Source organism: Varanus komodoensis, unplaced genomic scaffold, assembly GCF_004798865.1.
Source record: "Varanus komodoensis strain SLA01 unplaced genomic scaffold, ASM479886v1 scaffold11, whole genome shotgun sequence".
Classification (NCBI taxonomy): domain Eukaryota; kingdom Metazoa; phylum Chordata; class Lepidosauria; order Squamata; family Varanidae; genus Varanus; species Varanus komodoensis.
In genome coordinates this window covers 1713634-1739725 of record NW_025335317.1, presented here as the reverse complement: position 1 = coordinate 1739725, position 26092 = coordinate 1713634, and the positions used below count along the sequence as shown (strand labels likewise).

Genomic DNA, 26092 nt, shown 5'->3' with positions numbered 1-26092 from the left:
CGGCCGGGCCTCCCACCTCGCCGCGGTCGGGGCGCGGGGCGAGCGGAGCCGGCCGGAGCTGCCGCCGCGCCGCGCCGCGTCGCTCTCGGACCAGCTCGCCCAAGCAGCGCACGCCGGCGCGTCCCGGAGCCTCCGCGGCTGGGGGCGCGACCCCTGCGGGAATCGGCGTCCCGGGGCGGCGCGCAGGCCCTGGCGCGGTCCCGCGGGGGCTCAGAGCCCCGTGCACGAGTCCGGGGGCCGAAGGGACGAGCCGGCGGCCCGGGCGGGGGCGCCGACGCACCCCGCACGGCCACGGCCACGGCCACGGCTCCGCGCCAGGAGCGCCCGGACGGCGCTTCCCGGGCGGTGCCGAGCAGGCAGCCGTCGCTGCTGCGGCCGCCCGACTCAAGTTCCCCTCTGCTCCTCGGCGGTAGGTGTCGGGTACCAAGCTCGCCATCAAGGCTTGTCGCCTGGAGCTCAACGTGAAGAACAAAGACCGGTGGTGCCATGAGATCCAGATCATGAAGAAGTAAGTTTCCGCCCGGCTGCGGTGCTCCCGCGCGGCGTTCGATGGGGAGGCGGCGTTCGGGTAGGTCCCGCAACCTGCGGCGCGGCCCGCCTCCCGCGGCAGGGCAGAGGGCGATCAGCTTGCCCAGAAGACTGGGGTGAGGAAGGGGGTCGTGCCCCTCGCGGCCAGAACCGCTCTGCTGCAGCCGTCGTGTTCGGCGCGGACGTTTCTCGCTATTTCACAGCCGTCCCAGGGATTGGTAGAAGTGGTTTTTGTTTCGAGAAGGGGGGGGCAGAAAGGTGTCTGGGGCACCACGTTGCCTACCCCAGATTTATATCAATCAATAAGCACCACAAAGCAGGTGCTATATCAGGCGGACGGTAGATTCCCCACTGTCATGAAAGGATAAAGACGGACAAACTTCCACCGATGTTGTCCCATTGAAGTTCTCTGACTCCAAATTACTCTGTTTCCGAGTACTCTGAATTATGCCAGGCATTTGATATTTCAAACTGAAACTTCATACATTCCAGCACTCTTCTGAGGCCTTATCTCCCTCTCTTCCTTCTTTCTCTGTATTTCTGGAGTTGCATTGCTCTTGATACCCATGGAGTCTCCTTTCCACTGTGTGGGCAAAGGTTTCATAATAAATAATTTATTTATTTATTAGATTTTTATCCCATGTCTTTGGTACTATTCTTGCTTTCTCCATGGAGACAGTGGGAACTAAAGCTTATCGATACTGCGAGACAATTCAGCGGCAGTTCAATATCGTGCAATATTGTGGGAAATGTTGTGGCTCCCCACTGAGCAGCATATTGACACCTTCAGAAAAATGAGTAAATTCGGCTTATCAATGGTTGAAGTGCCACCAAACCAAAAACAGAGTTGTGCATATTTCATTAAGGGAACTTGGTCTTAAAAGCTTGCATGAAGATGTTGGCTGCGATTATCCTTTTATCTGATTGTTTACTTGAAGGTGTTGCTGTTGCTTAAATTAGTATAAGATTGTTTGATCTTATTTTCTCTAATTTCAACCATTAAAAGTTGCTGCTGTGTGTTTTCTGAATGTTCAGCCTGCCATGTAGGATTCTGGATGCATGTCCCACCCCGCTCATTCTTTTTAGGTTGGACCACCCTAATGTTGTCAAAGCCTTCGAAGTGCCTAAAGAGTTGGATTTCCTGGTCAACAACGTTCCGCTTCTGGCCATGCAGTATTGCTCCAGGGGAGACCTCCGGAAGGTAGTGCTCCCTTCTTCAGCTCTGGGGCTGGGTTGCTGGCTCTGTGCTTGGCTCTCGCGTCTGATTCTGCTGTGTGCCCAGTGTGCAGAACAGGGCGGATCTTGTCCAGGTCTGCTTCGGATGGGGAGAAACATGGGCACGGTATTTCCTGACCTTTTCACCATCCCTCTGGTGGCGCCCATACAATGCACCTCCCATAGGTGCAGACAACCTGGCTGAATTCTTGTCCGTCTCAACATATTTGTTTTAAAGTCGTGACAATTGAACGAGGAAGGGCTGGTTTTCAGTCCTGGTGGACCTTTAGGAGTGGGGTAGAGGGAGTGCAACCCATTCACTTTCGCGGGATCTCTCAGCAGCGCTTGGTGCCACGGATCGTGACATCGTGTTGGACCGCCTTCTGCACAGGTGGCTTTGTTCGAAGAGAAGCTTTGCTTTGGCTTGCAGCGCCAGTTGCAGCAAATGGCACCCAACAATCATTTCTCAGAGCGCCACGAGGCCCACCTTGTTCCCAGCGCTGCTCAACACTTAGCTGGACTCCCTGGGAGCGCTCACGAGGAACTTCCAGCTGCATTTCTCAGTTCCATCTTAGCCAGGAGAGGCCAGGCAGCACCTGAATGCAGGGGTGGGGGAGCAATAAACTGAGATAACTCCTGATAAAATGGGGGTCTGTTGGTAGGCCCGCTCTGGGATGTGTACACCATGCTTGTCCCTGGATAGGCCTGCACTCCCTCTGAAAGAACAGGTATACACACTGAGATGCGCCTAGAAGCATCTTTTCCCCCAGAAATCCAAGCAGCTGCAGTGACGGGCGACATTCACCTGCTTTGGCTGGCGTACCACTTACGGGCCACGTTGGGGAAGCCGTGCCTTGGCTTCTGTGGCACCCTGCAGGGGCTGTGAGGTCTGGAAGTGGCAGCTGGTGCGGAATGCAGGAGGCAGGTCGTTGTCCGGCGACTGCCGTGGGGCCCCGTTGTTGGAAGAACTGCACAGACTGTCAGTGTACTGCAAGGTCAAGTTTGAGGCTGTGGTCTTATCCCAAACAGCCTGGGAACAGGACACTGGTGAGAATGTTGGCCCGACGGCTGTGATCTCAAGCAGATCCTGCACGGCGGGTGCCTGGCCACAGCTTCCTGTGCTGGTGTCACCTCTGGACTCCCCCGGGAAGAAAACATGGGCCCTCTTCTGCTGTTCAGAGGCATGTTGCAGACTTGCTATGGGCTTGTCTTCTGCATTGAATGCTTAGATGTTTATATCATGGTTTTAACTTTGTATATATGCTGCTCTGATACGTTGTACAGGCAGTGTAAAGATACAAAGGTAAAATAAATAATTCTAAGCTTGAAAGTTGTTACACCTACTTTAGTGAAGTTGTTACATTAGCAATTTTTCTGCTTTACTTGAATGCCTTTAATTAACAGATTTGTTCAACCTGCAAAATTGGATTGTTGAAGCGGATCCGCATACTGTATATATAGAGGCCTTCTTCAAATAGCTTTTGCGTTCCTCAAGCAGCCCCTTGTTCCTCAAATGTTTAGCATTTTAACAAATGTGCATTGGTTACAGAATAGGAATCGCCTAATTAGCATTAACATTTTAAAGTGAAACTTTTTTTTTTTTTTTTGGGTAGCTGTTGAACTCACCTGAAAATTGCTGCGGCCTCAAGGAGAGCCAAGTACTTTCCCTTCTGAATGATGTTGGTACGTCAGCTGCTCTTTCACACCAGGCCACTGGCAGTGTTTGCACGTTCCCTCTAACACATAAGAATTGGGAAAGTTTTGTTGTACAGGGAAAGAAAATCGGTTAGTGGGGAGGGCATTGTCTAGCCTCAGTCCACGCGGCTCAGCCGGTTCTGCCCGATAGTGTGCAGTCCTTATTTCATGCCTATAATGTCTCCAAGGTGAGTGGCCAGTTAACAAAAGTCAAAGTATCCCTGATACTTGGGTGGGTAAAGATGGATATTATGTTGAGCACCCCCTTGGTTGTGGGAATGTTGCCCCCCCCCACCCAAACATGCTACACTTAAAGTAATTGGGGAACCAAAACACACGGAGAGTTTGGAAAACTGAAGTGAGCAGCTCGGCATCATTCTTCTTCCATCTGCTGTCCCCGAACCACTTACGCTTTTACCAAAGGGAAAAGTACAGTTTCTGAGTTCTTATGCTCGAAAGAATATACAATTTAACTTAGGGCATTTCTGGAGAGGAAGGAAAGTTCAACATTTTAGCTGTCCCAAAAAGTAGGCAGCAAGAATCTCAAAAAACATTTAAGGTACAGTCTTGTTAAGGATATAGAAATAACCAAGGTAACAAGTCACGTTTTTCAACTCCGATATCCTGGGTACCCTTTTAAGACAGCATAGATAATGCAAAACAGAGGAAGAGCGACAAAGAATGAAAAAAATGCATAAGAATAATTTCATTTCAGTGTTCCCCCTCCCACGTTCTGCTGTTCAGACACTTTCTAAATGGTAAGAGGAAGCCCGGGCTTGAATTTCTCTGAAATTTCTTTTTTCCCTTCCATGTGTTTTTCTCCGAACCACACTCCCAGGGAGTGGCATCCGGTATTTGCATGAAAACAGAATAATACATAGAGATCTGAAACCTGAAAATATCGTTCTTCAGGATGAAAATGGGAAGGTGAGTGAAATGCATCGGACAATCCCTCTAGAATTCTGTGGGGTTCCTTTGGCTGGATGATTGAGAAAGGACGGCCTGCTTCCTGTGGTCACACCCACCTTCAGTATGCAAAGAATACGTTGAATAGCCTTACCAAAATGTCTGAGGTGCAAGCGATAAATGGAAGGCTGCGACAGCTCGGCTAACGGGAGGCGAGGCACGTGCGCTTGCTGGCCGTTCCTCTTCCCAATTCTTCTCTGCTTGAGGGAGGGGCAGTGCAGTGAGTCGGGTCGAGTCAAACAGGGCAGGAGAAGGTCAGGACTTGGAGGACCGCTTTGCTTTGGACGCTCTGCGGGACGGGTGGGTTGCACCAGATTCGCCTTGCTGCCAATCTCCTTGGACTGACTTGCATGACGCCTATTCCCGTTCTGGCTCCCTGCGCACAAGCAGATCTACACAGGTGCTAGGAGCCGTGTGCAGAGTGACGTGTGATCCAGACATTGCTAGGGAGAGTGTGGACTTGCCACTTCCTGGATCCTCTTCCCACGGGGGCAGTCCATGGGGGTGAACCGAGTCTGTTGGGAAGAGCGGCGAGGTTCTCTCTGGGCGGCTGCTTGCCACCCTTTTGCACCCTTCTCGCAAACTTGGATACACTTGAAGAGGGTCCGAGGGGCATGTTTGTGAGTAAAGAGGAAGTGTTCATGGCTTTAGTCTTGGATTTCTCTGCTAGCAGACCTGGTAAATTCCATTTTTTGCTGCAGCGTTATCTGGTTTCCTTTGTAAAGTCCTCTGGGATGGGATGGGCAGGCAGTAGCTCTCAGGATGTTTGGGACTTTAACTTTTGGAAGCACCTGCCAGTATGGGCAGCAGTAGGAGCTGAAGCCCCAAAATCTGAAATCAACGTTCTTCCCACCCTGGATCTGGAGCGGTGCCCTTGGGCCCTTGATGGAGTCTGATATCTGATTGTTTGCAGCTTGTGCAGGAAGGAGGAGGAGATTTGTTGACCGTGTTTTAGCTCTGTTGTTCTTATAAAGGCATGAGTGCAGACCAGAAGGAGGATACTGTAAAATCTGAATAAACGCACATACCACAGTTCTAGAGATTCTGGAGCAAATAATAAGAGTTCTATGGGATAAATGCTGCTAGTTTAAGTGCTTGCATTCAAAGCAGTTAATGAGCTGGTTGCTTTTTATAGCCGACCTTTGAATCAGAAATCAAAAGCTAAAATGGAATTGTGGAAAACGGTAAAACGTTTAGTCAACAGAAAGAATGACTGATAAGAATCATAAAGTGCATATAGATTCTTTTCTTTGTACGTTCAGAAAATGCAGATCAGTACTTTTTCCTCTTAAAAACTAGGGCAGCTGGAAATGGGTGAATTAACCGTAATAACCTATAAGCGTCACTATCAGGTGATACTGAAAGAGAAGCAAATGCAAGAAGGAATCGGAGCTGAACCTGCTTGTGAAAAGTGGCAACTGGATACCACCAGGAAATGCAGGAAGGGCTGGGTGAGAAGCAGTAGCGTCAGGCTTCAAAAGGCACCAGGCAAAATTAAGAATCAGGAGAACAGAGAGGAGCTCAGAAGGCTGTGAGGAAAGTAAAAATGGCTCTATACCACTTTGCTAGCAGTAGCTGAAAAGTGAAAAGCAGATTTTTTTGCAGACTAAATTTAAATGAGCCCAATGAGTGGGAAAAAATCTGTTCAGTCACAATTCAGTAGCGTCAATCATTTTTCAATTGGAATGTCAAGTAGCATCAATACAAAAACATCTTTACTTGATTTTATTTCCAGATCATTCACAAAATAATAGATCTGGGATACGCCAAGGATCTGGATCAAGGAAGTTTATGCACATCTTTTGTCGGGACCTTACAATATTTGGTAAGTGTGTAAGGGCAGAATTCAGAGCATTATGGCAGAAACTGACCCAGCTCTCATTTCCATATGTCCTACCCCCAGTTCCAGAGGAGAGCTTTGTGGTTCTTACTGTATCGTGTTGCTGTTTTGTTTAAGGCACCTGAACTCTTTGATAATAAGCCTTACACAGCCTCTGTGGACTTCTGGAGTTTTGGAACAGTGGTCTTTGAGTGCATTACAGGATTTAGACCGTTTTTGCATGACCAGCAGCCTTTTACCTGGTAAGAGATTTATTTCTGCGCTGGACTGTTAGGCCGCGGCTTACCTTTCCTGTCCACATAAGAGCTGGGAAAGGAGACTAGTGTCCTCAGTCAATGTATGTGCGAGAGGTTGCTGGACAGCTGAGATCAGGCTCCTTGTTCTCGGAAAGGAAGCTCCAGGCACGAGTCTGCTCTTGGCCACGTGCTCCTGAGACTGTGACCAGCTGGCCAGGAAGACTCGAGAGGAGAGGGAAGCCATTCTGCTCATTTTCCTTCCACGGATCCGATATGCCGGCATCCAGTCGCTGACAGACTTCCTCCAGGCTTTGCTTTGGTTGAGCCGTCAGTGTGGTTTGGCCGTGAGCGAGATGCGCTTGCTGCAGGTGTTGTGACCGCTGAAGCCCTGGTGGGTCTTTTGCACCAGAGGCTACCGTCTGTTGCCTGGCGTGTGCCGGCGATGGAGTTGCGAGGGAACCATGAGTCCTGTGTGGAATGCGAGGGTGTTTGTCGACGGCATCGGGAATATCACTCCACGGCAAGCCCAAGGCTGAAGGGCCGCCATCTGGACTGCGGCGTGGTAGCAGAGGGAGGCTGCAAGGCTGAGGGCTTGGGGGAGGCTGGGTTTTCACCTCCCTGGCGCTGCAGGCAGGCTGAAGAAGATCAGGAGAGACTGCAAAAGATGAGGAGGGCTGCCTGCAGGGAGAGGGTGTTTGCTCCTCGGCATCCTTTCACCAGGCGTCCAGGGTCGCTCGCTGTCACGCATTGGCAGGTGCATACTTTGGTGCGTGGCGCCATCCTGCCACCATGGTGTCCCTTGGGACTTTTACATTTCCTCTTGCCCGCTCAAGAGACGACACCCTCCTGCTGTACAGACTTCCACACCTGCAGTGAGTTCATGGAAACCTTCAGGAGGAAGACTCTGGACCGCAGCCACGCGGGTCCACCTGCTTGCCCAGCAAAGTTCCATGAACTTCTCGTGCAGGTGCCCTTTTTTTGCTGGTCATTTGTTTTGTGTTACCCGTCGTGCGCTGCACCTCTCCCAGCAAAGGACAGGATGGGATGGATACCGGCCCTATAACAGGGTCAGTCATGGGGGCCCAGCACTGGACTGGGATCGGAGGTGGTGCCAGATACCACCATCACTAGGAAACTGTTGTGTTGTATGAAGCTGAAGGAGGGCCCAGTTCCTTCTCTGAAGTCCCTCCCTTAATATGATTTGGAATGCTTGTCCATCCTGCCCCGTAGTCAGCATGACCTCCAGGGAGCCACACACTCTGCATCTGCATAGCTGCTTCCCAGTTTTCCGTGCTGAGGAGGGCAGGGCAGGGCAGGGCAGGGGGGGTTGCTTTTTCTGGACAGCAGCGAGGTTGCTGCATCCATCCCTGGGCTCTGCCATTCCACTGAGATCAGCAATCTTGACTCCAACTGTCTTTCTTGCAGGCATGATAAAATCAAGATGAAAGATCCAAAATTCATCTTTGCATGGGAAGAGATGACTGGGGAAGTTAGATTCAGTGCTCATTTGCCAAACCCCCACAGTTTATGCAGGTAACATTCCTTCCCTCCTTGATTCTGGAATTGCTGGAATTCTTTGTGTCAGAGTCCTTGAATCTTCTGCCATAATACCATGTGGTGTGGAGTTCAAGGGGCGTAATCCTTCATGGACGTAGTTTCCAGGGCACAAATGTCCGCTAACTTTTAAATGTCAGTGCTATTCCCAATACACTAGAAACGTTGTTGTTCTTCCCTTTCGTTTCTATCTCACCTTCTCCTGTCGTGTGGAGCCCAGGGAGGCGTCCATAGTCCTGCTGCTCTCCGTTGTACCTGCCCAGCAAGTAAATCTGCGACTGGCCCAAAATGACCCAGTGAGCTTCATCACAGGGTGGGAGGCAGAGGCCGGGCCTCCTGAGTGCAGCTCCGACATGGACCACCACCCCGCCCTGGGCTCCCGCACGGGTTTCATTCAGTGGTGCATAAGCGCATTGTGAGACTGGCAGGTGACGTTCTTTTCCCCAGATCTCTGCTGTCAAGGTCTTCCAGTGTACTCAGATTCTTTTATTCTCTTTCTGGCTTAGCATAATCGTCGAAGTCATGGAGAGCTGGCTACAGCTGATGCTAGACTGGGATCCTCAGCAGAGAGGGGGTGGTACAGACCCAGAAACTGGCTGCGCCAGGTGCTTCCAGTTAATGGATCAGATATTGGGCCTGAAGGTAAGTTCTGATGCTGTGCACTGGGATTAAAAGCAGTGATTGAGACGCATAAGACGGAGCAGTGTTTATGGAGCAGCGGACTACTTGCCGTTGTGTCTCTGAACCGGATGCACACAGATGACGCAATGGCACAGCAGCCCATCATTCTCTCTTGCCTAAAAGAAAGAAAAGTACTAGCATTTTCTTGGTGGATGCATTTGCCAAAGAGCCGTAACAAGGACGTCGCTTTAGATATGGCAGTGGGAGCAGCTAAAGAGCAGCCATCGGATTGTGAGGCAGGGGCCCTGCGTAAACTTAAATGGTCCCTTTATTTAAAACATAATTCTGTCACTCTCTGAGCTTCTAGGTGGGTTATGAATGTAATCTTTAAGAAATGAACTGTGGGGCGGTGACAAAACAATGGGTATTCTTGTTTTATTTATTCTAATGGGGAGAGAGAGAGACTGAGACTTCAGGCAAAAGTTAGCAGGGAATTGATTCTGCTTGTAAAAGAAAATATGAGGGTTCTTCAAAAAGTTTCTGCACTCTTTTAAACTCTTAAGAATTTCAGAACCAAATTACATCTCTCTTATTTGTTTATTCGTTTATGGTTGTGAGCCGCCCTGAGGCTTCGGCAAATGGGGCGGCATAGAAGTCTCCTAAATAAATAAATAAATAAATAAATATTTTCCAATTTATATCCTGCCTTTTTCCTACAAAGGGCTCAAGGCAGCTTACATCCTCCTCCTGCTCCTCCATCTTACCCCCACAACAACAACCCTGTGAGGTAGGTTGGGCTGAGAGTCTGCGACTGGCCCAAAGTCACCCAGTTGGCTCCATGGCTGAGCGGGGGCTCGAACCCGGATCGCCTGAGTCCCAGTCCCATGCTCTTCACCACCGCACCACACTGGCTTTCTACATCGTCAGCTTCCATTGTGATGTATTTTTCCCAGCATCATACCAACTTTTTGATACAATCGGCAAAAATATATATAAAATGTATTAATAAAATGTACAAGTGCAGAAGCTTCTAGAGGAGCCCTCATCATTCTCTGGCTCAATCAAGGTTTGTTCAGCCTTGGCGTGTGCCCGATTTTCTCAGATCGTTCACGTCTTGAATATGACGTCTGCCAGGATCCTGTCGCTCGCACTGCACCCTGAGGAAAGCGTGCACTCCCTGCAGTCTCGCATCGAGTCCGAGACGGGCACCAGTGCCGGCAGCCAAGAGCTGCTCCTGGAGATGGGCATCTGCCTGGACCCTCGAAAGCCAGCGTCACAGTGTGTCATCGATGGCGTCGTAAGCGCTCCTCTTAATTCCAGTGGGCTCACATCTGTGTGCTACAGTAGCGCTGTATTCAGTGGTTCGCAGCAAACCTCCCCACAACCTTTGGCGTTTTCCCTTATCTGGCATCCTGCAAAATGCGTGGCCTCGTTTTCTTCATTCAAATGGCACATTTACAAGTCTGCATGAACCTGTCAGCTTAGTGGCCTCGTGCTTATTAGTGTTAGTACTGCTAAAGGTTTATTCTTTTTACAGCCTCTTCCACGTGGCCCGGGAGAGGCCGGTAGTATTACTGACCCAGCTTTACATTTCCGGCTTGTGTGAAGCTTGTCATCATCCTATCTCCTCCAGTGCCACTGACCAAGGGCTTAGTTTAAGGGAAAAAGTCTTTGGGCAAGATTTGCTTCCACAGCTGTTGAAGGGCTTTTCCTTAGCCGGGGTGAATTGAGGGTGGCCCCCAGTGTCCGCCCCAGAGCGAAGTAGGCTGAGAAGTCTTCATGGAGAGATTCCCAGCTCCAGCTTGATCATAGAAGAAGGTCTGGCCTGGTTTAAGGAGTCTGAAGCTGTCACCTAAAGAAGCTTTGAACATGGAAGGTGAAGGTCTCATAGGACTTTCCCCTTCTCTGATCCCTGCCTTCATGCTCACTTACCTTGAGGGGTGGGGGGCCGTCTCTTTTCAAGTCCAGCCACTCCCTTCCCTTCCCTGCTGGTCCTTTTAAGAGTTTGCAAGTCTGTTAAGATTAATCTCTTCCTTTTTTAGTAACACAGTTTTTCACAGCTAGGATATATGTCAGAGATTATACTATATTATATGATAATGGCTCTGTAATTTGCACGTTTTTCAAGGTTTCTATGAATCTGAAATGTTGTCCTGTCTTTACTTTTATCAGAGAAGCTGGGATAGCTGCATGGTTTACCTGTTTGATAAAAGCAAGACTATATATGACGGCCCTTTTGCATCTAGGAGCTTGTCTGACTGTGTGAATTATATTGGTAAGTTCTTCCAAATTATGTATTAATTTTTGCTGTCTTTAGGAGCGACTTTCAGATCAAATGATATTTCGGAGGAGTAATGTTCTTTGCTTTCTGTGTTGCAACCCGCCTAGTGTATTTCATACATCCGGAGGGCTCAGAGGCGAGCTGTTGATGAACTCCATCCATTACAGTTGCACAGGGAGCGCATTCAGACGCCCCGTCCATCCTTCAGGCGGGCGTGGACGGTCCCTTCCCTCAGAAGCCGCGTTTTAGACCAGGCGGCCTGTTGCAGAGGACTCCGGGGGCACGTCCCTCGTCATTCTCCGCTCAGGCGGGGCACTGGCCAGGCCTTCTGGGGCAGAGGTGGTGGGTGGGCTCAGGGCAGCACCCCCATCATCCCTTGCCAAATCCAGCCATCGGAAGGCCTTGGGGGGCCCACCAGAAAGTTGTCATCCGTGGCCGCACTTGACACGCTTGCCTCCTCTTGCACATGGAATTACACAGGCACAGCAAGTGGAACGTGCACCAATACAGCTGCGAGGGGGGCTCCCTGCCCTTTCTGCTAAGCCAGGTGCAGAGTGAGGAAACCTGCCAGTGCCCCCGCCCCCCGGCTTGGGACCTTCACCCCCCCCCCCGGTGCTCCACGGAGGGTGGCTGGCCAGCGAGAGCATCCATGGCCCCCTGTGCCACGGATGTGGCAGGTGGGAAGCGCCTTCCTCCAAGCCACCAGCATGGCACCCTGAGACTCTCTGGCCGCCGGAGCACTTTCCGTGGGACAGCAGGTGCTTTGCTGGACTGAGGCTCTCCGGGGACTCGCGAGCTTTGGCCTCTGGTGGAGGGGAGAGTGAGGCCTGCATGTTGGTGGTGCCGCCTGGGCACGTGCTTCCGCCCTCAGCAGTCTTCCCTTGCCTGAGCCTCTGACAGCATGCCTGGCAAACACACATGTCCACGAAGGCCAAACCCTTCGGAAGGACCATGTGCCTCCTCTGGGGAGAGCTGCTGGTCCTGACTCTTCTTCTAGTGGGGCAGCTCTCCCATCTTCCTCCACTGCCCTCTTCCTTCACACAACTATTCTTCTAACACAATTACTTGATCGTTAAGATCCTGTGAATTCCCACACCATTTGGTGGCACCAGAAACTCTGCAACAGCAATTTTATTATGCCATTTGATCAGTCCAGTGACAGTGCCAAAAGAGCTGAATCTCACATTCTGTTATCTTGTCTTACACGAGCACTCTTACGTTAAGAGTTCAGTTCAGTTTTGTATTTTAAAAGATGGTTTGAAAACACCTGTTCTGGAAAGGAAAAATACAGAAAATGTTTGTAACTCATCTAATGAGATTGCAGAGGTAGCTTATAAGATGCTATAGGTCTTAATATTTATTTATTTATAACGTGTGTATGCTGCCCAGTTGTTTCGCAGCGCCATTTAATAGATACCAAGGTGATGGCTGTCCCCATTCCTCTCACACAGTGCAGGACAGCGAAATTCAGTTGCCCATTTTGCAGCTTCGCAAGATCTGGGCTGAGGCTGTGCATTACGTCATCGGGCTAAAAGAAGACTACAGCCGGCTCTTCCAGGGACAGAGAGCGGCCATGTAAGTCACTAGCTGAGCAAACGTTGTTTGGAGGGAAGGGGGGTGAGGCGAGCATGAGGAACGTACTACCTACAACACGTTGCTGGCTTTCTCGGAAGGTTTGCTACGGCCTGGACGGAGCACTTTAGTACTTGGGGAATGTCCACAAGCCGCTCCGGAAGGTGGCGAGGCTCCACGCAATGTTCATTGCAGCCCGGTCAATCCTTTGTGCTGCAGTGAAAAAGGTGTTGTTCCCTCGGTGCATGTGGGCCCCTTCCCCACCCCAGGCGCACTTGTGGTCTGATCTAAGAGTGGAGTGTGTTTGTACCCTCCTCCTCTCTTCGCTTTCTGTTGTGTGTGTTGCAAGTCTGGAAGGCTTCCTGCCCAGTTCTTTGATTGCGGAAGACTGTTTGCAGGAGATGTTTTACTTTGGTTACGGCTTGGACACTTCCCAGAACTAGCACTTGTGTGCGGCCCATGAAGGGGTTTGATTTGCTTTTGATCTTTTCTCGGTGGAAGTCAGAGAGCAAGTGCTGAGCAGACATGCCGTTCTTTCCCATCCTGGTGTCGCTGCCTCCCAGTTGGGATGCTGAGCAGAGCTTGAGCTGACATGCACAACTGAAAAAACCCCCACAACCTTTGTCGGTTGACCAAAGCAGTTATAGCGATGTTTGCACTTTTCTCTTTTATGTTTTGTATTCTCTTGTTATTTTAATGTCTAATTGGTCTTAGTGTGTTATACTGCATGCTGTGCTATTTTTAATTTCTATGTTGCTTGTTGTTTGTTGTAAACTGTCCCAAGACACAAATATGGGGATGGTTCACAAAAGCTTTAAATAAATAAATAACATTTCATGTTTGAGACAGTATAGCGCAGATGGCCGCAGCCAGTCCGTCAGCAAATTCAGAAAGCTGAGTGAGCAGAAGACCAAGTAAGAGGCTGCAGATATGGCCAACGGACAATGATTCCTGTTGTTGGAAACTTTAACTGCATCCTGCACATGCATATAATGTATTTTAAGTTGTTCCACACCCTGCCTCAGAGGTTCACGGTGCTGACTACATCCCAGAAGTGAGCTGGGCCTGTCTTAAGGATTCCCAGTCTAAAGTTATAGGGAAACAAAAGGGAACTGTGAGAATTAGCCTATATAAGCATTTGCACATAAATGTTATCGTTAGTCAGAGATTGGAAAGGAGTTCAGAGCTAGAATGGTTATTGCAAAACCATTGTGTTTGAGCAAAATGTTTGAGCAAATCTGATACATAAGGAACTTTTTCATTGTAACAAAATAATAGTTACTTATATGTTTGGAGTATACAAAACAAAAGGACATTCCATCTTCTGAAAGACACATAGGACACAAAGTTTAACTACTTGGACATCTTTTTATTTAAGCCAAAATGATTTAAAATTAATAATTTGTGATTGTTTTAATTACTGAACAGCAAACAGCACATGGGATACAATTAACAGGGAAAGTCCATACAGACATTAAAGAAATTAGCATTCTCCCGATTTATATGGAGCAACTGCTAAGACGCGTTTGTCTCAATGGCCTAGGCTGAGCCTTCTGCGATACAATGCCAATTTAACCAAAATGAAAAACAACATGGTGTCAGCGTCGCAGCAACTGAAAGCGAAACTGAAGTTCTTCCATCAGAGCATCAGTCTGGACTTGGAGCGATACAGCGACCAGATGACTTACGGGATATGTAAGTGTGTGTGGCCATCGGAGTCTGGACCTGGCGTGTGCCCTCCGCATCTCACCCGCTGTGGGACTGAGATGACTCACTTTATTTCTGAAGTACTTTCCTGCTTTTTTTATTGCTTTATTTTCTGTTGTGCACCATCCCTGCACCTACCCTCCCTGTGTGGCTGGAATATGACTTTAAGTCGTGTGACTATCGCTTACACACTCCTTTTTCAACCAGCAGGTAAATTGCATTTATTTTGTTTGTGCCATGCTTTCCGCTAGGAAAAAATGCCACTCAAAGAGACTTGTGATCACAGATGCAACTTAATATTTATTTATTTCATTTTTATTCCTCCCTATAGCTCAGGCTTTCTGGGTGGTTAGCAAAAGTTTTAAAAGAGACACACACACAAGTTATTCCAAACGCCAGAACCACAATAGCAGTTGCAATGGATTCAGCAGAGAAGCGTAGCAGCAGTACAGAATAAAACGCAATACATGAAAACAAAAGTAAAAAGTAAAAGTGTTGAAATGCTGGGAAAACCAAAGTGCTGTGCAAATTCTTAACCCTAGTGGATCTCGCCCCCTTCCCTGTCACCTCTCCCCCCTTCCTGTGAGCACTGACCAGCCCCCAGCTGTGAGTCCGTGAGACCACGAAGAGGAAGTTGCCTGCTTCTGGCCCGGGCCTGTCCCAAGAACCACAGTGGCGAGTCCGCCATCGGTTCTTGTAAAGGGGGAATGATCCATGGCAGGTGGCCCTGGCTACTGACCACAAGGGCCTTCGCAGGGTCTGAGAAGAGAAGGAACTGGCAGGAGGGATGGCTAGCCATCAACCTGCCTTATGCCACGCCTGAACGTGGCTCAGCCTATGATGCACCCAATCTTCTAATTAGTACGTTTGTTTCTGAATTCCCAGGTTCAGAAGCCTCCCTAGTTCAAAATGTGGGTGTTTTAAAAAGATTGGTGCTTTTATCCAGCACATGGCTTCATTCAGTTAATACAGGCGTGTTTCTTTCAGCCTCAGAGAAAATGCTGAAAGCCTGGAAAGAGATGGAAGAAAAGGCCTTGCAGTGTGAACAGGTATGGAGATATCGCAGAAGAATAAGCGAGTGCTTTAAGATCATGCCTGCTGGGCTTTAAGTTTGATTGCGGAGCTGGATTTTTTAAATTGTGAGACAGCTTCCCACGTACAAAGAGAAGATAGAAATGCAACCAAAGTACTTTTCCCTCATTTTGTACTCCTGTTGCACCCTGAAATGTGCAGCAAACAAGAGCCCGCCCCCCTCGCCCCCTGCTTTGAGCACACCCGGTGGGATGCAGCTGAAGGGGGCAGTTCCCCTCATCATGTTTTGCTGCTTCACTTGCTGAGGACGTGCGAGGAATCCAGTGGGAAGTAAATCTGGTGGATTTCCCCAGCCCTGCCCTCCAGATCCTGTTAAAATCTTCCTTGCCTGCCTTCCAGACAGGGGACATCGGCTTCCTCGACGAGCAGATTGTGGCTTTGCACACCGAGATTGTGGAGCTGCAGCGGAGCCCCCATGCGCGACGGCAAGGGGACCTCATGGAAAACCTGTAAGCAGCCCTCTCCTCATACAGATGCCGGTGCTTCCTGGAGTGCGGCTTAAGGCTTCCATTACGCATGACTGTCTTATCCCTTTACACTCGATTAACACGTTTGGTTGGCTTTGTGATCCGTCTCGCCCAAAGGCAGAAGCAAGCTCAGCTCCACTGCTGGTGGTTTGCTGCTTGCCTGTTTTTTTAAAAGCAAGGAGGTTTTGACCTTCCCAGTGGCCGGCAGTATGCGTCTGGTGGACTCTGTGCATCCTAATTTCTCACAAATTGTGCCATGTTGGGCTAAAGATCTTATAAAGTAAATACATTTTAAAGCAAAAATTCGCTTTCCAGAATGCAACAATTTGGGAGTGAAGGTGTGGGAATCCCGCACAGTGACATAAGAAAAATCAAATTGTTGGATTTGATTCAGTGGGCCTTGGAAACAGGAGACAAGATTTGGTTTTCCTACATATAGGAAAGTTCCTAGATACAAACCTTACTACCTAGTTATGGTGGAAGTAGTAAGATGTTGCTGAGAAGTCACTTCTTTTAGATTCTGAAAGGTACAAAATGGAATGTTTTTATTTAATTGACATTCTTTCACACTACTGGTCTAACTGATTAATTTAACAAAGGAGGAAATTTCACTATATTTTAACTTATGGAACCTTTCACACCAGGCAGCAAAGTGTCAAGGGAATTGGAGAGGTTTTCACTTTTACTGTTTTATCATCTCTTTACAGTGAACAAAGAGCCATCGAACTCTACAAGCGATTAAAACCACGAGCCCCAGGTATGGAATAGACTCCTTCTTTGATCTATCTTGAATCCAAAATACCATCAGTATAAAATTGGAAATTTCACAAAGAACAGTATGGCAGATGAATATTGACATGGAGATGTTGAACAGGTTTGGGATTAAGCAGGTTTCTGACAGGTTTTGATTTAAAAGTTGCTGAGCAATTGAAACATATCAAAATTGTTGTTGTTAACTTCATGTTTATTGTATTTTTAAGTATATATGGGCATTTCGAGCAGATCCCAATTAGAGGCTGGAAAATTAGACTCTAGGCTATTTAATACTTTATCTCACTTTAATACTTTTTTTAATTTGTTGTTAGTCGCAAAGTCATGTCTGACCCATCGTGACCCCATGGACAACGCTCCTCCAGGCCTTCCTGTCCTCCACCTCCCCCGGAGTCCACTCAAGCTCACACCAACTGCTTCCGTGACTCAGTCCAGCTACCTCATCCTCTGCCGTCCCCTTCTTCTTTTGCCATCTATTGTTCCCAGCATTAGACTCTTCTCCAGGGAGTCCTTCCTTCTCATTAGGTGGCCAAAGTACTTGAGTTTCATCTTCAGGATCTGGCCTTCTAAAGAGCAGTCAGGGTTGATCTCCTCTAGGACTGACCGGTTTGATCGCCTTGCGGTCCAAGGACTCGCAGGGGTCTCCTCCAGCACCACAATTCAAAGGCCTCAATCCTTTTGCGCTCAGCCTTCCTTATGGTCCAGCTTTCACAGCCATACATTGCAACTGGGAAAACCATAGCCTTGACTATATGCACTTTTGTTGGCAGGGTGATGTCTCTGCTTTTTAGTATGCTGTCTAGATTTGCCATAGCTTTCCTCCCCAGGAGCAAGCGTCTTTTAATTTCTTGGCTGCAGTCCCTGTCTGTGGTGATCTTGGAGCCCAGGAAAATAAAATCTGCCACTACCTTCATTTCTTCCCCGTCTATTTGCCAGGAAGTGATAGGACCAGATGCCATGATCTTAGTTTTCTTAATGTTGAGTTTCAAGCCAATTTTTGCACTCTCTTCCTTCATTCACATCAAGAGGCTCTTCAGTTCCACTTCACTTTCTGCCATTAGAGTGGTATCATCTGCATATCTGAGCTTGTGGTAATTTCTCCCAGCAATCTTAATTCCAACTGGTGATTCATCCAGCCCCGCCTTTCTCATGATGTGCTCTGCATATAAGTTAAATAGGCAGGGCAACAGTATACAGCCTTGCCGAACTCCTTTCTCAATTTTGAACCAATCAGTGGTTCTGTGTCCAGTTCTCACTGTTGCTTCTTGACCTGCATATAGCTTTCTCAAGAGACAAATAAGATGGTCTGGTACTCCCATCTCTTTAAGAACTTGCCACAATTTGTTGTGATCCACATAATCAAAGGCTTTAACATAGTCAATGAAGCAGAAGTAGATGTTTTTCTGGAACTTCCTAGCTTTCTCCATGATCCAGTGTATGTTGGCAATTTGATCTCTAGTTCCTCTCCCTCTTTGAAATCCTGCCTGTACTTCTGGTAGTGCTCGGTCCACATACTGCTGGAGCCTAGCTTGTAGGATTTTGAGCATAACTTAGCTAGCATGTGAAATGAGTGCAATGGTGCAGTAGTTTGAACATTCTTTGGCCTTACCCTTCTTTGGGATGGGAATGTAAACTGACCTTTTCCAATTCTGTGGCCACTTGAGTTTTCCAAATTTGCTGGCATATTGAGTGTAGCACTTTTACTGCATCATCTTTTAAGATTTTGAATAGCTCAGCTGGAATATTGTCACCTCCACTAGTTTTGTTGTTGCTCAGACTTCCTAAGACCCATTTGACCTCACATTAAAGGATGTCTGGCTCGAGGTCAGTGACCACCCCATCATGGTTAGCAGGGACATTAAGCTCTTTCTTGTATAGTTCCTCTGTGTAATCTTGCCACCTCTTCTTAATCTCTTCTGCCTCTGTTAAGTCCCTGCCATTTTGGTCCTTTATCATGCCCATCTTTGCATGAAACGTTCCCTTCATATCTCTAATTTTCATGAAGAGATCTCTGGTCCTCTCTATTCTATTGTTTTCTTCTATTTCTTTTCACTGTTCATTTAAGAAGGCATTCTTATCTCTTCTAGGTATTCTCTGGAATTCTGCATTCAACTGGGTGTATCTTTCTCTTTCTCCCTTGCCTTTTGCTTCCCTTCTTTCCTCGGCTATTTGTAAAGCTTCCTCAGACAGCCATTTTGCTTTCTTGCATTTCTTTTTCTTTGGGATGGTTTTAGTTGCTGCCTCTTGTACAATGTTGCGAAACTCCGTCCATAGTTCTTGAGGCACTCTGTCTATCACATCTAATTCCTTAAATCTATTTGTCACCTCTGCTGTATATTCATCAGGGATATGATTTAGGTCATACCTGAGTGGCCTACTGCTTTTCTTTACTTTCTTCAATTTAAGCCTAAATTTTGCAACAAGAAGTTCATGATCTGAGCCACAGTCAGCTCCTGGTCTAGTTTTTACTGACTGTATATTTATTTATTTATTTATTTATTTATTTATTTATTTATTTATTTATTTATTTATTTAAACACTTTTATGCCGCCCCATTCGCCGAAGCCTTGGGGCGGCTTACAACAATAGGTTAAATCATCATAAATATAGAGCTTCTCCATCTTTGGCTGCAGAGCACATAGTCAATCTGATTTCTGTGTTGACTATCTGGTGATGTCCATGTGTAGAGTCGTCTCTTGGGTTGTTGGAAAAGAGTGTTTGCTATGACCATTGTATTCTCTTGACAAAATTCTACCAGCCTGTGCCCTGCTTCATTTTGTACTCCAAGGCCAAACTTGCCTGTTATTCTGGTTATCTTTTGGCTTCCTACTTTAGCATTCCAATCCCCCATGATGGTAAGGACATCATTTTTTGGTGTTAATTCTAGAAGGTGTTGTAGGCTGTCATAAGACTGGTCAACTTCAGCCTCTCCAGCACCAGTGGTTGGGGCACAGACTTGGACCACTGTGATGTTGAATGGTTTGCCTTGGATTCGAACTGAGACCATTCTGTCATTTTGGAGACTGTATCCCAGTACTGCTTTTCCTACTCTTTTATTGACTATGAAGGCTACTCCATTTCTTCGGAGGGATTCTTGCCCGCCGTAGTATACCTGATGGTCATCTGAATTAAATTCACCCATTCCTGTCCATTTTTAATACATAAAGTCTTAGTATTTAATACTCTTTAAAGTATTAAAGAGAAGCGCTGCTCTGACCACATGACGGGTTCCCCTTTCAGATCATTCCTACAGCGACAGCACGGAGATGGTGAAGATCATTGCCCAGACCGTGCAGAGCCAGGACTGGGTGCTTAAGGAGCTCTTTCGACACCTCAGGTGCGGAGCCGGCCCCCATCCGGCAGAGGTGCACGTCATTGCTCCCACGCGGCACCTGTCCGCGTGGTGTGCCATTTCCTGTTGCCTCCATCTCGTGTGTGAAACTTTCCTTCCTTGCCTCTGCTGATACCGCCACAGGCACTGCCAGTGTTTAGCAATGACAGCACTCCGAGCCTGCCCCTGAACGCGCTCGGTGTTTGTGCTGGGGAAAAAGCGTGGTGGGGAAGAGGCCGTCTTCAGGACGGGGAGGCGCCTCTTCACGCAGACCTCACGTCAGACTTTTGTTGCCTCTGGAAGGTTGTGGGACCGTGGCGTACGGCTGCGCAGAATGCACAAAAGCGTTCTGTTAATCCCAATAAAGTATCGTGCCTTCGGTTCTCCTTCTGCGAGAATGCAGTTGCAGTGTGCTGATCTCGGCTCCTTAAGAGCACCGGATGGTCATGGACCTTCCTCTGCGGGGAAGTCAGCCCAGCCTGCCCAGCTGGACATTCGGAGAGGCCCGGGGCACGGGAGGGAGGCCTCTCTCCACCAAGCCGGATCTCTCCCCCGCTGCACTTCTGGATTCCCACAAGGAGGGCGGGCAGGCGGGCATGCTGCAGCACCCTCAGCAGCGGACAAAGAGTCACTGTCCCCAGCAAATTGGCAGTGGAGTTGCAGAGGCCAGGAAGCTGGATGGCTGCCCTGTGGTTTCCCGCCCTTGCATCCGTGCTTGCACACGCCTTTATCATATTGTTAGCCCCAGGCCTCTGGAGAGGCATTCCTGTGCCTCTGATTTCCAGAAAGCTTCTGTATGTTTTGCCCCTTTTGTTCAGAGAAGAAGAAGGGGCTGCCTAACCAACAGATTTCTTTCTTTGTTTTCTTTTTGCGTCACAGCAAGCTGCTGGGTTGTAAGCAGAAGATAATTGATTTGCTTCCGAAGATCGAAGTGGCACTGAATAAAATCAAGGAGGCTGACAATTCAGTGATGCAGATGCAAGGGAAGAGGCAGAGGGAAATCTGGCATTTGCTGAAAATTGCTTGCGTAAGGATTTGTATTCTACCTTCAGCAGCAACTGCATGATTTAAAAGAACCTGCCAAGGTTCTGTTATGGATGCATGTGTACCTGTATTGTGCCAGCACATCAATGGATTTCTTCCCAGTGCACCATTTACATCTAAAGACGAACCTCACTGCTAGGATACAGGTAGAGGCAGTGGGCAGTTTTCTGTGGGTTGGTTGCAGTATGACAGTTGCTGTCCAGAGTGATTACCAGAAAAAGAGTAGACTGTTTTCCCAAATCATGTTTGCATTTCATAGCCTCAGTGGATCCTGTGCAGGGGAATTAAATTCAGTTGTAACAGTAAAATGTCAACACTGAGACAGGTGCACCCAGGGCTTTACATTCCCATTGTTTCCAAAGATTGAATAAAATAACAGAGGCTAGATCTGAACAATGAGAAGAAGCATTTCCTTTTTCTTTGTAGACTCAGAGTTCTGCTAAATCTTCTGCTACTTCCAGTGTCGAAGGCCCGGTTGCATCTTCAGGGCCCATGTGGCTCTCACAGACCTCGGCGGGAGGCATTCTTCAGCCTCTTTCTTCTCTGGAAGCCTCTAGAAATATGTAAGTCTAAAGAAACATGACAGTTTGTTTGCGCTCTGTAGCCAAGCATCATTTAATCATTGATCTTCCTTTCAGAAAGTATGAACAGCACATTCTATTCCAGACTAGACTAGAAGTAGAGTTGGAAGGGGGCCTGTAAGACAATCACATCCAAGGCCATCTCTGAAGGTCCATTGAAGGTGGATCTCCACTAGAAAGCTCTCCCATTTCAACGGCCCCTGTAACCCCCCATTGTTCCCATAGTCAGGATGATCTGTGTCCCTGTCTGCCTTTGGGCTGGCCCCTTCTACTGCCTCCCCCAGCTGAGTCCGAGGAGCTTGAGCCCCAGCTTGTGGCCATGCAATCTCACAAGCCGTTTCATCCTCTGAATCTGAATCATTAAAAATAGCACTGTTTGCCTCCCACAGGTGTGCCGGAGCTTTGGCAGTGCACACACACACAACACTCACGGCCTTTAGCCCCTGTTCTGCAGCTGGAACTGGAGTGCCCCCACTTCAGCTCTGTAGTGCTGCGGCAACTTCTAAAAATTTTGGGTAGGAGAGCCTTCAGTGTTTGAAAAAACGTTGTGATGTGTGGATGGAACAGTATCTTGTTCTTTATAACAGAAAACACGGCATTATCAGTAAAAAGTGGAAGGAAGGAACTGTCACTGTGAAGGGGGCAACGTGAATATTAGAAGATAATGATTAGCGATGCTTTTGTTGGTATCCCCAGAAAGCAATAAAAGCCATGTTAACATTCACTCAACATTGTACATCCATATTCAGATATATATCAAATGACAAAGAAATTGCATGTTCTACAGTGTGTTGTGGGGAGTCCAGGTCAGATTCGGTGGGATTTCAACTGGGCTTCCTCTGTTTTTTCTGGGCAGGATACCTTTTGCACATTTGTTAGAAGAAAATCTAAGCTACCTCGACAGTTTTAGTACTGTCATCCAAGAAGCAAAGCATGACCAGAATAACAGCGTGATGGTGAGTCTGAGAGCTCCGCTGGGTGCTGATTTTGAGTAAGGAAGGGCTTGAATCGGAAGGAAGCTTATTGTGGAAAGGGGAGAGTAATTCATCGATCTACAGTGGAGGTGAATTCTCTGGGATGCCGCGGGGGTTGGGGGAGTCCTCACAAGTACACGTTGTTACCCCTAGTCTTAAAGTTCAGTTTTGAGATTTTGCTGCGAGGCTTATAAAATGTGGGGGCGAGTTTGCAGGACATCTCACGTTCGGAGAATTTTTCAGAGGTAGTCCTGTTGTTGAGATGGAGCCAAACTGCCTCCCACTGTTCATCCTTCTGGTGTGCTGCACTCCCTTCCTTCCGTTCTCCAGGAAGGTTCCTGCTCTCTCGTTTCACGGGCGGCCAGTGTCCTGCAGGCACGTGCAGAGCTTCCGTCGCGCCGGGTGCTGTCCCTCCATTCCTCCTTATCCTCGCATTTCTCCCCGTGCCATGTTTTTCCTTGCTCTTTTTTGCCGTTGCTATCAAGAGCTTGAGTAATGCTTAACCGGAGAGTTTTAACAGGCCCTGCATAATCCTGGCAGCCACCGTCTTCCTTACTTTTTAAGAGATGTTGATATGGAAGCCAAATCTGGTATGAGCAAACAATTCTTCATGGCCTGTCCCCTGGTCTGTTTGTACCAGTTGAATGATTTCTCTTCAAATTATATATTTCCTCCCTAAATTTTGAGAAGGAGCATTTTGTCACACATTCTCATTTAACTTGAGACAAATTACTCCTTTATAGCAAATCCATGGACGTTTCTTAAGTGAAGTCTGAAATTAGACCAGTTTGAAGTAGGGCACATGAGAATCCCCCGCTCTTTGCCTCTGGACCAGCCAGTTTGGGTTCCGTGTGGGCCACTTTGCAGCTTGAGAAAAATAACGGTGCACTTCGAATTGCAAAGTTCCCAGGCAGCAGTGCACTTCCCAGGTCTGGGAATGTGCTTTTTCATGCTGGGAAGATGCGACACGCCTGAAACAGAAGCACTTATTTGGATCTTGCAGCAGCGGCTACTCCCTGCTTCTCCTGGTCCCCTCCCATTGGGACAGCTGAAGTCATGCGGGCAAACAAAAACATGAGATGGCTCATTCTTTGCATTCTTCGTTTCTGATCTGTGCTTTTTGCTTGTTGAAATGCAAGGAGAATGATTGATGCCCTATTTTCTTTTCTAGAGTCTTGATTGGAGTTGGCTAAATTAGTTGAATATGCAAGTGGAACATCAAGAAGTTGACACAAATGCCTTATGTGCATCTCTCGTGAATCGATCGCCAGAACACCACTGCCGGAGCCTCTTGCAGTTAAGGAGCAGGCGGCATTTTAAGCACACGGTTGCTAAAGGCATTCATTCAACCCAAGAGAGCACGTTTTAAATTTCCACTTCAGTTGATTTTGTCTGAGATTGCCATGCAATATTTGGCCTGTCTTTCTGAAGCATCTTAGAAAGCAGCTGGCTTCTCACCCAAAGATGCCACACAGACTGCATGGAGTACCTCCTGACACAGGACATACACTGGAATCACACGAAATACACCAAAAATAAGAAACATTGCACAATTTCAAGATGGTGAATTCCACTCAGACAGAAACTGAAAAGAAGACATAAACTCTTGATCATTTGCTTTGTAAATTGGTTCCCCTTCCTTCTCTGGCCCCCCCAGATTTATTTTCAGTATGATAAGGGAATATTTTAGTTTTCTATAGTACCCATTTTAAGGTAAAAATCCAGTGCCCCGTGCCTATACACTAGTCTCCAAACTCAAGGTTTATGTTCACCCTGTGCGGGGGGCATAGGGAATGAGACATGGGGTGATACTCCACGCTATGCCTCACACGGACTATGTTCAAACTACACAAGTCATGGTGTCTTTTTACCATTGCTGGTATGTTGTGCTGTTTGTATTGCACCATGGTCAATTTGGCCTTTAGAAACCAGAATAAGTAACAATGGTTTGTTCTCTGTACCACCATGGCTTGTTGTCTTGTCTGAACCCAAGATCATGGTTTCCACAGTCCTGGTCTCCAACTTTCACAGGGTCCTCTGGAAAGAGTGGCAAATGAGTATCCAGCCTGTATGTGTGGACCAAGGAGTAATGTGTTAATCTTGGAGCTGGTGTTCGGAATAGTCCTATGACCTCTCCGTTGATGCGGGGCAGCCCTGAGATTGTGCCCTGAATGCAGTTTTGCACTTTAAAATGGCTGTTAGGTGACGTCAATTTAAATAACTCAGCTTAGAAATGTGAAAAACGGAAAAATAGTCTCAATATTGGTAGTCGGTTCCAGGGCAGCCCTGGAGAAGTCTGTTGGGTGGCACAGAGAGAATTGAATAAAGAGATTCTATGCGTGGATTTGGAGGCTGTGAAATAGGGTTTCTTTAACGTGCTCACTGCCTCCGAGTCTGCTCACCAGGGCCCCACTGCATCCACCAGGAGTTTTCCTCCATCTGCATTCCTGTTTGCTTTCATCACTTTCAGACAAAACCTGGCAAACAATCACTACTGAAGAGCTTTGGAGACACCACGACCTTGGCAGAGCGAATGTTGCTGATACTGTTCTTGGCTTGCTAGTACTGCTGTTCTGTGCATTTTACAAAATCCCGGAATCCTTTCTTGTGTTTTGTTTTGTTTTCCTAATAGTACACCAGTAAAACATATAACCACAGAAAAGATTTAAGTCTGTCTTTGGAAGAGATGTTCCATTAAAAAAAAACACTTTGGAACACAGTTTAGTTGCATTTTAACATAATTACAGTGTTTGAAATAGATTGTTATCTCCATATCAAACACAGAAAATCAGTGAAGATCCAGCACGGACTTGATAAATTTGAACACTGGGCTGAAAGCAACAGAATGAGATTCAATAGGGACAAATGCCAAGTCCTCCACCTAGGAAAAAGAGCAAATGCATTAATACAAGATGGGGAATACGTGGCACAACAGAACTGAGTAAGAAAAACATAGGAACAGAGCGAGTCAGAAGTGGTCTCCCGGGCCATCTAGTCTGACCCCCGGCTCTGGCCGGCTCCACTCACACATGCCTGCCATATGCATACCTAGCTTATCCTTGAACACTCTCCCTGATAGGGCCTCAAACAGCTCCTACGGAAGACAGTTTCACACCCTCGGGGTCCTCACCGTCAGGAAGTATTTCCTGGCATCCACCCTAAATCTTGGTTCCCTGAGCTTTGCTCTGTTGGAACACATCCTGCCCTCCACTGCAGAGGAAAAAAGGTTGTGTCCCACATCTGCATGGCACCCCCTCATGTGCCCTGCAAAACAACATTGGAGCGATTGTGGACAGCAGGCTAAATATGAGCCAACATTGTGATGCAGCTGCAAAAAGGGCAAATGCTATTTTGGGGTATGTTACTAGAAGTATTACTTCCAAATCTTGAGAAGTAATAGTTCCCCTATATGCCTCATCAGTCAGACCCCATCTGGAATCCTGTGTCCAGTTCTGGGCACCAAGATTTAAGAAAGATGCAGGTAAATTAGAAAAGGTCCAGCAGAGGGCAACAAAAATGATTCAGGGTTTGGAAACGCTGCCCTGTGAGAAGAGACTGAGAGAACTGGGCATGTTCAGCCTTGAACAGAGAAGACTGAGGGGGGACAAGATGTCCCT

The 26092-nt window shown here is 47.7% G+C and overlaps 1 protein-coding gene across 1 annotated transcript; it reads left to right on the top strand.

Moving 5' to 3' along the window:
* The first annotated feature begins 418 nt into the window (after window positions 1–418).
* Window positions 419–25139, top strand: CHUK (component of inhibitor of nuclear factor kappa B kinase complex). The gene is made up of 20 exons (XM_044420216.1): window positions 419–508; window positions 1615–1729; window positions 3357–3426; window positions 4277–4365; window positions 6140–6229; window positions 6362–6486; window positions 7906–8013; window positions 8541–8676; window positions 9758–9952; window positions 10828–10930; window positions 12388–12511; window positions 14052–14203; window positions 15203–15264; window positions 15647–15756; window positions 16482–16531; window positions 19786–19882; window positions 20756–20903; window positions 21347–21483; window positions 22358–22457; window positions 23647–25139. The coding sequence occupies exons 1-20, from the start codon at window positions 501–503 to the stop codon at window positions 23671–23673; spliced, it is 2046 nt and encodes a 681-aa protein (XP_044276151.1). The 5' UTR covers window positions 419–500; the 3' UTR covers window positions 23674–25139.
* The last annotated feature ends 953 nt before the right edge of the window (window positions 25140–26092 follow it).